We start from the raw sequence: 13,633 nt of genomic DNA, 5'->3' as shown, positions 1-13,633 counted from the left end.
TTGAAATCACTGAATAGCGAAAGCTACAATATTTCATGAATAAATGAAAGTTGCTAGTATTTAAAATTGAGGTGAAAAGTCATCGTTTGTGATTGGACACTCAATAATATTTTAACTGAATGAATGTACATGGAAAAGAAATTTGAATAAATATAAATTAAAAAAAAAAAAAAAAAAAAAAATCACACTAAGCCATTCGACCAATTCTCATCACTTTTGCCGTTTCTGCTATTAAATCAACATTTTCAGATGTTTCAACAATGGAGAGTTGCTTGCTCACTTTTATTTGAGCTATTTATTACTTTGGAACAGTCAAAAACACTTTATATAAGCTGTAAATCATGATCAAAGTGCTGATAGGCCGATAATAGAAATAGGCTGAGAAAGGGTATAGTTCCCCTACATGTTCCATCACAAAATGTGCAAAGTACCCAAGGGCTGTAAATTAGCGTGGTTCACGTTTCTATGAAAAAGACAAAAGTTGTTATTTTGTCTTGCATCAACCGGAATTTCGTTCTTTTATGTCCCCAGAAGCACTCCTGAAAATTTGAGCCCATTTGGTAATGTCTAGGAGCTCCAGTTTAATTTGAAATTTATATGGGATTTTGATTTATTTTCCATGGGAAACTATCTTTTTACATTGTATTAGATTTTTTTATAAATCGATGAAATGACTTGAATTTTTATAGGAGATAGGTTTTGGGGAACAACTTTGTAGAACATACCAACAAGCTAGAAGTGACCCTTTAAAGATACAGATACTTTTAGATGGTGGCTTTTGAAGGGGCCAGCCACCATCTAAAAGTATCTGTATCTTTAAAGGGTCACTTCCTAGCTTGTTGGTATGTTCTACAAAGTTGTTCCCCAGTTCAAAACCTATCTCTTACTATAAAAATTCAAGTCATTTCATCGATTTATAAAAAAAAATCCTAATACAATGTAAAAAAAGATAGTTTCCCATGGAAAATAAATCAAAATCCCATATAAATTTCAAATTAAAACTGGAGCTCCTAGACATTACCAAATGGGCTCAAATTTTCAGGAGTGCTTCTGGGGACATAAAAGAACGAAATTCCGGTTGATGCAAGACAAAATAACAACTTTTGTCTTTTTCATAGAAACGTGAACCACGCTACTGTAAATACTTGTATAACATACTGTATTCCTCCGCTTGAATTACGGAAATTTTCAATGAGAATCTCACTTTTGAGAAAATCATTGGGTCTTCCATAAATTTTTGTCGATTTTTCCCATACAAACTTCACCTTCGAGTATCAATGGGTAAATTTTGACCAATTTTGCTCATATTTCACGCAAAGTCGCTCAAGGAACAATATTCAGCTTGTGGAGCGGGGTTTTGAGAAAAGTCCCATGTTCTGGGCACCCTACTGTGCACCCTTAAAGTAATTTTGGACTTAAATTTTCGATTTTTTTTAGTTTTTTGCAATATTTAAAATATATTATGTTGGAAAATAGTTCGTCCTTGAAAATTCTTGCCCAACATAATTAGACCCGTATATTTGTATATGGCTGTTAGGGTAATTGTAGCCAGTTAGGGTGATCCTTAAATTACATTGTTATACCTCTTAGAACGCTCGATCTTTTTACCCAAATCTGAATTCTTTTTTTTTTCGCCAGTTTCGGATATGTTGAGGATTATATAAAAAAAAGCCAAACCATTTTCTTGCAACGGGGTGAGCTAAAATAGTTTCGCCATCCCAGTATTAAATTTAGCACCAGACTCAAATTTAAAATTCAGCTTTACCATAAAACTAAAAATAATTGAGAACATCTCGCAACGCATGACCAAAAACCCACAGCTTACAACTATTTTGCATAATAAACCAAACACTAAAATAATTGTGGTTGGCCAACAATAGTCATGTGCCACAATAAACAGCACCATTGTGGCGCACGGGGAGGGGGGTGTACCAACAAAGGACCTGTATAATGTGCGGCCACGAAATGTGTGGGATGTTTGTGCAATGTACAGAGCTAAATCTTTTGATCGGCTCGTAAACAATCTAGATGATAGTCGTATTGGCTTTGGGAGGTGGGGTAGGCGGAAACATCATCGGGGCCGAGTGAGTGAGGAAACAATCTCTCTTTTGGCCATTCAGAACGATTTTATTTTCATTATCGTCAATATTGTGGCGAAAAACTCTTATGAAGCTTATTGAAGCTATAAAGAAAGAAAAATACCAGATGAGATATGAATATATGTGTGGCCATGTCGGCTCGTATACAGATAAAATATTATAGATTATCCTATATTTATATCTGTTTGGGAACGTTGCAAAGATTGGTGCTGTCAAATAACGACAATGGATATATATTAAGGAGCTTGGACAGTCAGATTGACAATGGGGAGGTAGATAGTAGAATAAACTTAAATTATGAGAAATCTGAGCATTAATCAAATGAAAATGTCGTAAAACTGAAATGAACTGAAAATTTTTTTCGTATAAAGGATAAGCTTTATACAAAGTGGTAGATCGAAATTTATACTTACGTTAGAATCAATCACAAAAATTATAAATGTGCTCAAAACTTGCCGTAGTTGAAAAATTGCTATTTGATTCCGGAGATTCCACCAACCGAGCGCATAGTTTTATAAAATTGTGTTCATTGTATTCTTGATAGGGGAAATATACCCTTTCAAATCAAACACCTATCTTCGTCATATGGAGAGTTTGATGCTCGATTAAAGCTCCAAAAATACTTTTCAGGCTATAAACTTACCAGCAACAGCACCGCCTCGAGTAAGCACGCAAATTTATGCCACTTACTGGCCAAAAAGATCAAATTTAATGCACTTTTGTTCATAATTTCTATTATGCGAGACCATTTCTCATCATTTTGGTGGCACACACATCCACACGCAAGATCAGAGGTTAACTGCTTAACGAAAGTCGCCATCAATATCTTTTCACTTGCGCTAACGATTTCAAAGCGCTTAAGATATAAAATTGCTTCCAACTACCGGCAACATGTTCTTTTGACCATTACTTAGTCACTCACTTGTAAAATAATCCCGAAAAATGTAAATAATTAGCAAGCACCAACAAAAAAACAAACGCGCTAAGTCTTCTGACGTTTGAATTTTGAATACCCATTCCAATCGAAGGCTGAGGAAACCCGAGCGAGGAGCGAAGGCAAATAAAGAACAAAGGGTGGCCACCAACACCACTAACATACTGGTGCAGCGCCTGTTCGGGTGAACAAGTGCTGCCAGGAAACTTTCGCTATAAATACTACTTTTCGTGAGTGTTCGCTTAAAATTTCATCAAATTTGGCAGCACTAAGCAGACCCAAAAGAGCGCTTCAAGAAAAAAAGAACTAAGCTGAAAATAGAAAAATTGGCGTGGCCCAATGCACTCGACTGATTAGAATGCATTTTTGAAATATTTTTTTTAAATGCTTGTAAAAGGAATAGCATAACTTTTAGTAAAAGTGCAAACAAACAGAAATGTTCACAAAAAGTTGCTCTACACGTTGGTGTACTTGGTTTTAGTAAATTTCAAGGAACAATCCAGATTATCCAGCATCATTCAAACACGACCGCTTATTAGGCTTAAAATGGGCATATTTCCCCTACTCGTTGCAATGTTAAAGGATATTTACAGGAAAATGGCAATCAACTGTAACTTTTCTGAAAACAGATGCAAATTATAAAGTTCCTTCTTGGAAAAAGTAAACTTTCCGTCAAAACTGTCGTCGTCGCATAGTCGAGTGGGTCGATCATAAAATCCGTCTGCTGCAACCGCGACCGACTGATTGCATTTGTAATTCCATTTTATCACACGCCAAGAGTGTCACTCCATTGTGCAAAGTGCAGTGCTTGGCTCCATCTGCGTACGTCGGTTCTGATCTTCTTCTTCTTCTTCTTTATCTCTAATCCCTTTTCCCGCAGGAACAAGTCATCTATAAGATCCGGTCGCTGAAAAAGTGTGTCCGGGGATGTTTCCAGTGCAAAAAGACGGTTCCACCACCTAGCGACGAGGAGGAACCCGAAAGCTGAGAGGCATGGACACACCGTTTGCACACAACACGACGTGACGACACCGCAAGATTGAGTGCGAGGCTAGGTTGAGGAGGGGGCTCCGGTGCGAGAAGAAGAGGGGTCAAAACCGACACTGTAGGGGGATTGCCGGAAGAGGAACGGACAAAAACAATCAGCTCGTTCCGTTTTTGTGCGAAACCACTTTAGACTGTAAGGTAAATGGGGTCATTTTCTGTATCGAATCACACAGAATTCGGAAATAGGTTGTCTCGAACGCTTTGTGATGTATTATGAAACTTTGTTCTATAGAATGATGTTGTTAACTTATCTGGTAGAACTGGAATCTTTCTTTTAATTCTGAAGTATCTTACCTACTTAAAACAAACCTAATAAAAGTTCTCCATTTACAAACGATTTTAAAAACAATCCTTATAGATCTATTAATTGTACTTGAAATTTTTAAAACATGGAAAACTCTCAAACATATTACAAAAACAAGAAACAAATTTCATAAATTTATAAATTTCAATAAAATATTTTCAGACTTCTTAAAATCTGCTCATGTTTGAAAGAATTTAAAAAATAATCTGCAAATATCTGATACACGGAACAACTTATTTTGAAGTATTAATAATTTGATTTTTGATTTTACGTTTTTCTTGCAAAACTACTCACTTAGCACTCAGCTCATATTTGAGATAATTTTTAAAAGTGTAAAAAAAACGACAGAAATTAAGATTTGTATCTTAAGTAGTAGTTTATGCAACAAGATGCAAAAAGAAGATTTGTTCAGTACGAGTTGTACATTTATCCAACGAGGTTACCGACTTGGATAAATACGTCGAGTGCTGAAAAAATCAAATTTTGCAACAAGTTGCTTACAACATATTTTTTTGCAATTCCGTCGTGAAACTACTTACTTTTCCTGTCATTCTTGAACGACGAAATAGCTTACTTTTCTGTACCAAAAATAACAGAATCGAATAGCAACACTTTTCAAAATAAATGCTGAAAAGTTTTACTTTTTTTTTACAGCACTTGTTTCGAAAAGTAACACTTTTCAACATTTTTTTTATTTAAACGATTTATAGACAAAATACATGAAAATTTGACATAAATATTCACTCAGTGTGTGTTTTTCGGAATTGCAAAAAATTTTGTATGGAACTCGTTGCAAAACTTGATTTTTTCAGCACTCTTCGTATTTATCCAACTCGGTGAACCTCGTTGAATAAATGTACGACTCGTGCTGAAAAAATCCTCTTTTTGCAACTAAAAGTAGAACTTTTCAGCACTGGTATTGAAAGGTATTAATTTTCCATTCAGTTATTTTTGATAGGGAAAAGTAGGCCGTTTCGTTTTTTCCTGAAAAAAAAAACAGGAAAAGTTGACAGTATCACAGCGGAATTGCAAAAAAGCTTTTTGAAAGAGATATTATTATATTTGAAATCAGAAAATTGATTCATATATGTATATTAGGGTGTTTCAGTCAAACAAAAAAGTTCTCTGAATCAGGCAAACCGAGGTTTCCCTAGTAGAGGATACCCATAGGGACTCTCATGCCAAATATAAGCCCATTTGGTTGAGAATTGGCCTGACCCCAGCGGTTCAAAGTTTACATGTAAATTACTATGGGATTTTTATGCTTTTCGTTCAATCGTTCCTACAGGTCTTGGGACAACATGGATTCACTCGGAATAAAGACAGGTGTGTAGGGGATGGTCCAATGAACACATTCCAGAAGGAATTATGGTTGTCCATTCTGTCCCCAAGGTGCGCATTGGATCGACGTCCGGTGTCTCCAGAATCAACGATTCACCCTTCAAATGTACGCATTGTCCTTAGTATGCTATGGCGGCTAGGAGAAAATAACGACGCCCCATGTCAGACGGTGAACACGTGGCAGAGCATCTACTCGAGTTTTGGCTCAGAAACATTCTTTAAAGTACTAAAATTATAATTATTGATGTTCGTGGAAGGATTTCAACTATTCTAAATAAAGTAAAATGATGATTTTGTGTTAATAATGCAATCGATGCCTCTCCACGTGTTCACCGTTTCATATGTGGCGTCGTGGTTTCCATCTAGCATACTAAGGAAATGCGATGCTTTTGAAGGATGAATCGTTGGTTTTGGAGACACCAGACGTCGATCCAATGCGCACCTTGGGGACAGAATGGACAAGCCTAATTCCTTCTGGAATGTGTTCATTGGACTATCCCCTACACACCTGTCTTTATTCCGAATGAATCCATGTTGTCCCAAGACCTGTAGGGACGATTGAACGAAAAGCACAAAAATCCCATAGTAATTTCCATGTAATCTTTTAACCGCTGGGGACAGGCCAATTCTCAACCAAATGGGCTGATATTTGGTATGAGAGTCCCTATGGGTATCCTCTACTAGGGGAACCTCGGTTTGCCTGATTCTGAGAACTTTTGGTTTTGGATGAAACACCCTAATGTATATGTATATTTTTTTTAACTGATGATTAATTCTGTTTTATTTTACTTTTCCCATAGATTTTTTCGACCCTTAACTCTCAACCGGATTAACTCAAAATTGGCTTAAAATTGACACAGTAGCCAAATCTTTTCAGATTTCCATTTTTTTCAATTTTTCTTGTCCCCCTATTATCCACATTCGACTTATTGAATGTCAGTTAGGTTCCGACTTCAACAACTTGTTTGTTTTCTAAAACAAATAATTGATGCGTCATGTAACATTGGATCTCAGATTCGTAATCAGGATTCCTCTTGGAACAAAGTTTCATAAAAAAAAGTTGGTAGAGAATGACCCAAAAATAGAACACACAGCAATTAAAGACAACGCGCGGCAGTTTTAAACTTAATGTTTACTTTTCTAATGTTGTACATAATTTTCATGACCATCCTTTCTTGTTTCTGATTACATTTTGAGAGTGTGTGATATACTGATAAGTTAATGAGTTAACCTTGTGAGAACGTTTCGGATCTTAACGGCTGTTAAACATTCCAAAGGAAGAAATAGCAAAATATTTCATTTCAAAATCGATGGCGTTTTCTTTACCCTCTAATATCACAAATCCAATACGTATAAAATGGGCGATCAAAGTATCAACTCCCGAATCAGACAAGCTTAAATCGTTTAACCATACAAATTAATCTAGCTCTGGTGGTGGCCAGATGTGATATCGTTTCGAGAAAACTTTGCAATGCACAAACACCAGAAACAATTGTTATTTACAGCTCGTCCGACTCAAGTGGTGTGGTCTCACCTAGCCTCAGAGGGGAGCATTGATTATCCTGAGGACAGCAAGCCACCAGCACCCCAGAGTGTTGGGAATTCCAGCGAAGGAGAAGATTAAAAATATCTAGACAAATTTCAACTTACCCTGTTATGTCGTGGGCAGCAGCAGCAGCCAACCATTTTAAGCTCATCCCAGGGCGAAACAAGCCATCACTTCGAGAGCATGGGCGACACTTTTGCAACTACCCCCGGACATTGATGAGGATGTCGGTGGGGTGGTTGTGTGGTGTGGTGATTAAGAACGGCTAGTACTGCTGTGCACTACCAGGGTAAGTTAACTATTTGTGATGAAATGGTTCGAATAGTACAAAATTGTGTTGCCCAAAATATTATTAAATCACGTTTCTTTCGCTTGTTTTCGAACAAGTCAATAATCTTAGTTAGAATTTTTTAGCAATTCCGTAAAATACAGCATCTAATACAACTTTAAGCATACAACCAGTGTACCAGTATGTGTGCTGTGCTCAAAAGAGAAAACCAGCTACAGAACAGCAGGAAAAAAACGATAATCATCGTCATCATCCGTTGGCAAATAACGTTTAATATTGAATAACAGAAGCGGGATGCAATGTGCAGTGCAGTGCAGTGTTGCCTGCCACCCACCGAAAAAGGAAACCAGAGGAAATGAAAACGAATGTCACTTCTTTTCCTTCCCCCCATTCAGTACTTCTGCACGTGTGGAAATGGCTGTATGTGTTGTCTCCACTTGTGCATCCTCCGTTGTCGCGGCCATGCCACGGCTGATGTTTCTTTGTGGCTTCCACGTGGTCGTACGTCAGCAAACAGAAAAATGCAAGAGAGAAGGAGAGATAGTGAGGAATTACGGGATGCCGTTGGTTCACCTATGATTGCTTCCAGCAAGATGAAAGACCCTGGCGGGGAGGAATGCACAAAAATGTTTCGATTTCATCTGTTTTTTTTTTTTTCTTTTTTGGTAAAAAAAATAAAACAGTGATTAAAAAAACTTTCCGGCTGTTATTTGTGTGTTTCCAAATAGTACAATATTACAATCCTGGTTAACAATGATACTCAACATGTCTGTATCATGCATCTGGTAATTAGGAATTGTACTCTTTTCGGAACATCCTCAAGGATTACCAAAACTTTTTGGAGGGAAATGGTTTTAACTGTGTTTTTTTTTTGCATTTGCTCAAAGTTTGTAAAAAGAAGTAAAAGAATGTAATATGTATTACCCTTTTTCCTGTATGTTGAAAAATATAAAAATAATCATGGTAATATTACATCTGAGAATGAGTATATACAATGTCACAAAAAATGTGTAATTAAACCATTTTTTTTTTTTAATTTACCTCTTTTCAGGTGTAATTCCACCTTTTCAGTCGAAATTATTGAAGAGGTAATATTGAACCTTAAAATTTTACAGCTTCCAAAAATTACAAAAAAAAACTGTACAGTTTACAAAATTGTGGTAATAATACATCTGGGAATGGTGTGCGTAAGTGTGTAGTCCAATCCAATACCCGCTAACCAGTAGCGAAATTATGGGAAAGTATAATTTTTATCAAACTTTGTAAACGCCAAATGTTTATGCAACTTAACTCAGTCCCGGGTATTAGGTGGTGATTGCCCTCGCGCTGCTTCCAATAACGTCCAACTCTTCAAATCCCCTCAGACAAATCAGAGATCAGAACGTATTTATAATATGATACGATAACATGTTTATACACTACGGATCAATTCTCTGCTAGACTGTAAACCTTCTGATGGCCGACTGCTTAGCGTCCCAATCCAACGGTTAGAGTTCGAATCCCACCTGATTCATTTTCGTTTTTGTTCATATTTAACGTTCAAATTCGTGATCCCAAATTTCGAAGGACCCGGATTTGATCCCTGAACCTTCTAATTGTGGGGCAAAAGCCGTAACCATTAAGCCATATAATACATCTGGAAGATTTTCTGATCAATTTGAATTTTATTTTAAAAAAAATGTTTCAAATTAGGCCGACGCAAAATTAAAAAAATACAATAATTTTAATTACAAGCCAAAATTTCAACATTTTTGTGGAAAAAAACTATTGGGGTAATTCTCTACCAACTCACACGAAATCGGGAAAAGTTGCCCCGACCCCTCTTCGATTTGCGTGAAACTTTGTCCTAAGGGGTAACTTTTGTCCCTGATCACGAATCCGAGGTCCGTTTTTTGATATCTCGTGACGGAGGGGCGGTACGACCCCTTCCATTTTTGAACATGCGAAAAAGAGGTATTTTCAATAATTTGCAGCCTGAAACGGTGATGAGATAGAAATTTGGTGTCAAAGGGACTTTGTGTAAAATTAGACGATTTGATGGCGTACTCAGAATTCGAATTAACGTATTTTTCATCGAAAAAACACTAAAAAGTTTTAAAATTCTCCCATTTTCGTTACTCGACTGTAAAATTTGGAACATGTCATTTTATGGGAAATTTAATGTACTTTTCGAATCTACATTGTCCCAGAAGGGTCATTTTTCATTTAGAACAAAATTTTTCATTTTAAAATTTCGTGTTTTTTCTAACTTTGCAGGGTTATTTTTTAGAGTGTAACAATGTTCTACAAAGTTGTAGAGCAGACAATTACAAAAATTTTGATATATAGACATAAGGGGTTTGCTCATAAACATCACGAGTTATCGCGATTTTACGAAAAAAAAGTTTTGAAAAAGTTACTTTTTGCGTTTCTCTTTGTTTCGTCGTCCGTGTCTGTCGCGGGTGACCATGAATGGCCATGATCGATGACGACCAACTTTTTCAAAACTTTTTTTCGTAAAATCGCAATAACTCGTAATGTTTATAAGCAAACCCCTTGTGTCTATATATCAAAATTTTTGTAATTGTCTGCTCTACAACTTTGTAGAACATTGTTACACTCTAAAAAATAACCCTGCAAAGTTAGAAAAACACGAAATTTTAAAATGAAAAATTTTGTTCTAAATGAAAAATGACCCTTCTGGGACAATGTAGATTCGAAAAGTACATTAAATTTCAATAAAATGACATGTTCCAAAAATTTTACAGTCGAGTAACGGAAAATGGGAGAATTTCTGAAACTTTTTAGTGTTTTTTCGATGAAAATACGTTTTCGGAATTCTGAGTACGCCATCAAATCGGGCGTCTAATTTTACATAAAAGTCCCTTTGACACCAAATTTCTATCTCATCACCGTTTCAGGCTGCAAATTATTGAAAACACCTCTTTTTCGCATGTTCAAAATTGAAGGGTCGTACCGCCCCTCCGTCACGAGATATCAAAAAACGGACCTCGGATTCGTGATCAGGGACAAAAGTTACCCCTTAGGACAAAGTTTCACGCAAATCGAAGAGGGGTCGGGGCAACTGCTGTGTGAGTTGGCGGAGAATTACCCATTGGGAAATGTATTATACACACGTACAGTTTATTTGCAATCATTTTGTTTTTAATAAAAGACCAGATTTTTCGGGCCGATTTTTTAAAACAGGAACTTTAAATAAAATTAGCCTCATTAAACAAATAAAATGCACTAATTAACCACTTAACAGTATTTTTAAAATGACAAAAATGCAAATTTTTAAGAAGTGGCATAAATTGGTCAAATTTCATTTGGGGGCCATCCATAAACCACGTGGACATTTTAGGGACGGGATAGGAGCTTTGGTGAATGTCCACACTCCATAGAATTGACAATTGTCCAAGAAGGGGTGGGGAGAGGGGTGTTTGAGAAAGAATGGTCTTTGGCAGAGCTGCCGAAAAAACATGTTGTTAGTTGTAAAACCATAATTAAAATATCGTACGCCGTTTTGGAGTTATGATTTTTTCTTCAAAAATTTAAGAAAATTTTCTGCTAATTTGCTTCAAAAACAGTCCCCCTTCCCATTTTTCAATGTTGGCTCGAATTTTTCACAAAAATATTCAAAAATGTTATGGAAAAATATGTGCATTCAACTGATTTTTTAAAAGTTCTTTAAAGCGTTTTTTATCATTTTTAGAATAAGTTAAAACACATTTAGATTTTTTGTTAAATTTTGACATAGAACAATCTAGGGTATTTTGACCATTAGTGGACCCCCTAGTAAAATCGACGAGCATTTTTCAAAATTATTCAATATTTTAAGCACTTTTTCATAACCCTTTGTATAGCACAATGACATCTGGAGTCTTTTGAACAATTCTGACTTTTTGTTTCATCAATTATTTGCTTTTGTGCAGAAAAATAGCCATTCGAAAAAAAGTGTTTTTTTTTTAGTTATGGACCCCCTTTTCCTATAGTGGACCCGGGTCCATAATCCGATTGTGGACCCTGGTCCACTATAGGAAAAAAGTTGATGTTTTGATGCATGGTGTGGGTCTAATAATAGATATAAAGATCGAAAGTGGACACTTGCTAACTTTTCACTGTAAACAAATAAATTTTGTAAACAGATATGGATTAAAACAACACAAAAATGGATAACATGGATGGATAACGTACCCTATCAGCTAAATTTACTTCTTTCATAAAAATTACCTTTAATTCCGCATCATGAACATCCCTCGGGGCATCATCCTCTCCCCAGTTGCACCACGTGTTTATGCATTATAAATTTTTAAGCTGTCACTCGCCCAGGAAGGATGAAATCCATTTCCCATTAAATAACATCGCTCCGCACCACAGCAATGTTGTCGTCGAGATGATTCCAGTGTGTGTGTGTGTCCTATCCTGGCAGTGTGTCGAAGCATTTCCTTGGATTTATATTGCAAACCCGTGACACGTCCTCACCAGCCTGACTGCCGCTTCCCTTGCCCGTGGGTACTTCTCGGGAGGCGAAAAAGAATGATGGAAACCAAAATCAGAAATTGCTCCTGCCGGAAAATAAATAAACAAACACGAGAGGTCACACCACGTTGGGATACTTCTAGCCGAGCATCGGCATGTCGGTTTTTCCGGGTAGGACAATCTGCGGGATTACAAATTGTCAGTTTGCAATCTTGGCCGAAGTTGCTACCGTGGTGATGAATTGAAATGGTTTGAAATTATAAGTGGAAGAAATTCAAATCCTTGTCATAAATTTAAACATAATGCTTTGTGCAATTTAAAGTTCAGTTATTATTTTAAAAACATAACTATCCGAAAAGACAAATTAATAACTACAGAGAAGATTCACGATTTTAATGAGTAAAGGTTTTGAATTTTCTTTTGAATATGTCTGGAAAAGCGGGTTCTGACAAAACATTACGTATTTTTTGAAGAGGGGTTGAGGCTTGCGTGACAAAGTGTGATATAGGGGGAAGGAGGGTTTATTTTGACCTCACGCAGAAAAATCAAGCCTGTTTGAATCAACAAAAACTTTTTTTGATTCAGCTAAACGATTTTTTGTTGTAATAAGCCTCAAATCCAATTATATCAGCTCTAAATTTTGAGTTGAACTAACTCACTGGAATTTGTCAAACCGTTTTGGAAAAACAACAAAATTTCTGCTTTGTTTCTACTCAAAACTGTTACCGTTGCGATTGATCATCTTTCCTGTTCGCTTAAGAACCGGTAGGAGTAGGGAAATGTAATTTTAAAGTAGGGAAATTGTCGTGTAGGGATGTTTGTGTTTTGCATGTTTTTCTTAATGTTAATTGTGAATATTAAAATAATAAATAATACAGCACAAACAGATTAAAATCAGAGCAAGGTCAGGGAGTAAAATCAAGCACACACTGTATCTGCAAACCGTAGCCAACCGTTTGTTAACACACTTAAGTCTCAGATGCTGCATGGGAAAAGGGTGAGCCGAAGAGAGTGGACACTGGTCAAGAGGAAAGAGGGAATATACAAGGAACTGGGAGAGACTGAGGGGTCTTCTCTGATGCCCTTGATCTTGAGCGTTCTCTTCCACTTCAACCAGCGATCGACAAGGTCAGAAAGTCGACCAACAAGCGTTTTTGTAAAGTGTGCATATTGCACTATTGTGCCCGTTTAGAGTTTGGTTGAAAAGAGATATCACTTCTGAGATACGACAACGAATCAGGTATGAGAGTGAGCCTTTTGGGACGTTTACGGGATGGTGGAATCGGTAGCCCGATTACGGCTAGTTATATCTAATCCTCCGCTCCCCACGTGCAATCCCAACAGGACCCGTAATTGTGAACTAAAAGTTACGCGGTTTGTGGTTCTGCCTCGCAGAACCAGACCACACCATCAAAGGTCAACCTGTGGTCTAGTGGCCGCTCCAGTGACCCCGGAGCCCACCGACTCATCAAGTCACCTGTACAGTCCAGCCCTGTGGCCTGTACGCCAGCACTCGAAGGTTATTTGTACCACGTGGTCCGCGGGAGCGACGACGACCCCACGCTGTCTACACGATGCAAGCTTGAAGAACCGAGATGAGCTGCACAGAACC

At 37.0% G+C, this 13,633-nt stretch overlaps 1 protein-coding gene across 6 annotated transcripts in view; it reads left to right on the top strand.

Annotated features, from left to right (window-relative positions):
* The window catches only part of LOC6044626 (potassium channel subfamily K member 18), an 86,151-nt gene extending 81,758 nt beyond the window's left edge, over positions 1 to 4,393 (top strand). For all 6 annotated transcript variants that reach the window (XM_038254119.1, XM_038254118.1, XM_038254117.1 and 3 more), the window contains exon 10: positions 3,914 to 4,393. In XM_038254119.1, the coding sequence (XP_038110047.1) occupies positions 3,914 to 4,021 (108 nt within the window). In that variant the 3' untranslated portion in view covers positions 4,022 to 4,393. The remainder of the gene's footprint in view (positions 1 to 3,913) is intronic.
* The last annotated feature ends 9,240 nt before the right edge of the window (positions 4,394 to 13,633 follow it).

The sequence above is a fragment of the Culex quinquefasciatus genome, chromosome 2 (assembly GCF_015732765.1).
Source record: "Culex quinquefasciatus strain JHB chromosome 2, VPISU_Cqui_1.0_pri_paternal, whole genome shotgun sequence".
In the NCBI taxonomy this organism is placed as follows: Eukaryota; Metazoa; Arthropoda; class Insecta; order Diptera; family Culicidae; genus Culex; species Culex quinquefasciatus.
The sequence above is the reverse complement of the archived record's forward strand: the minus strand, read 5'-3'. Positions and strand labels throughout refer to the sequence as shown.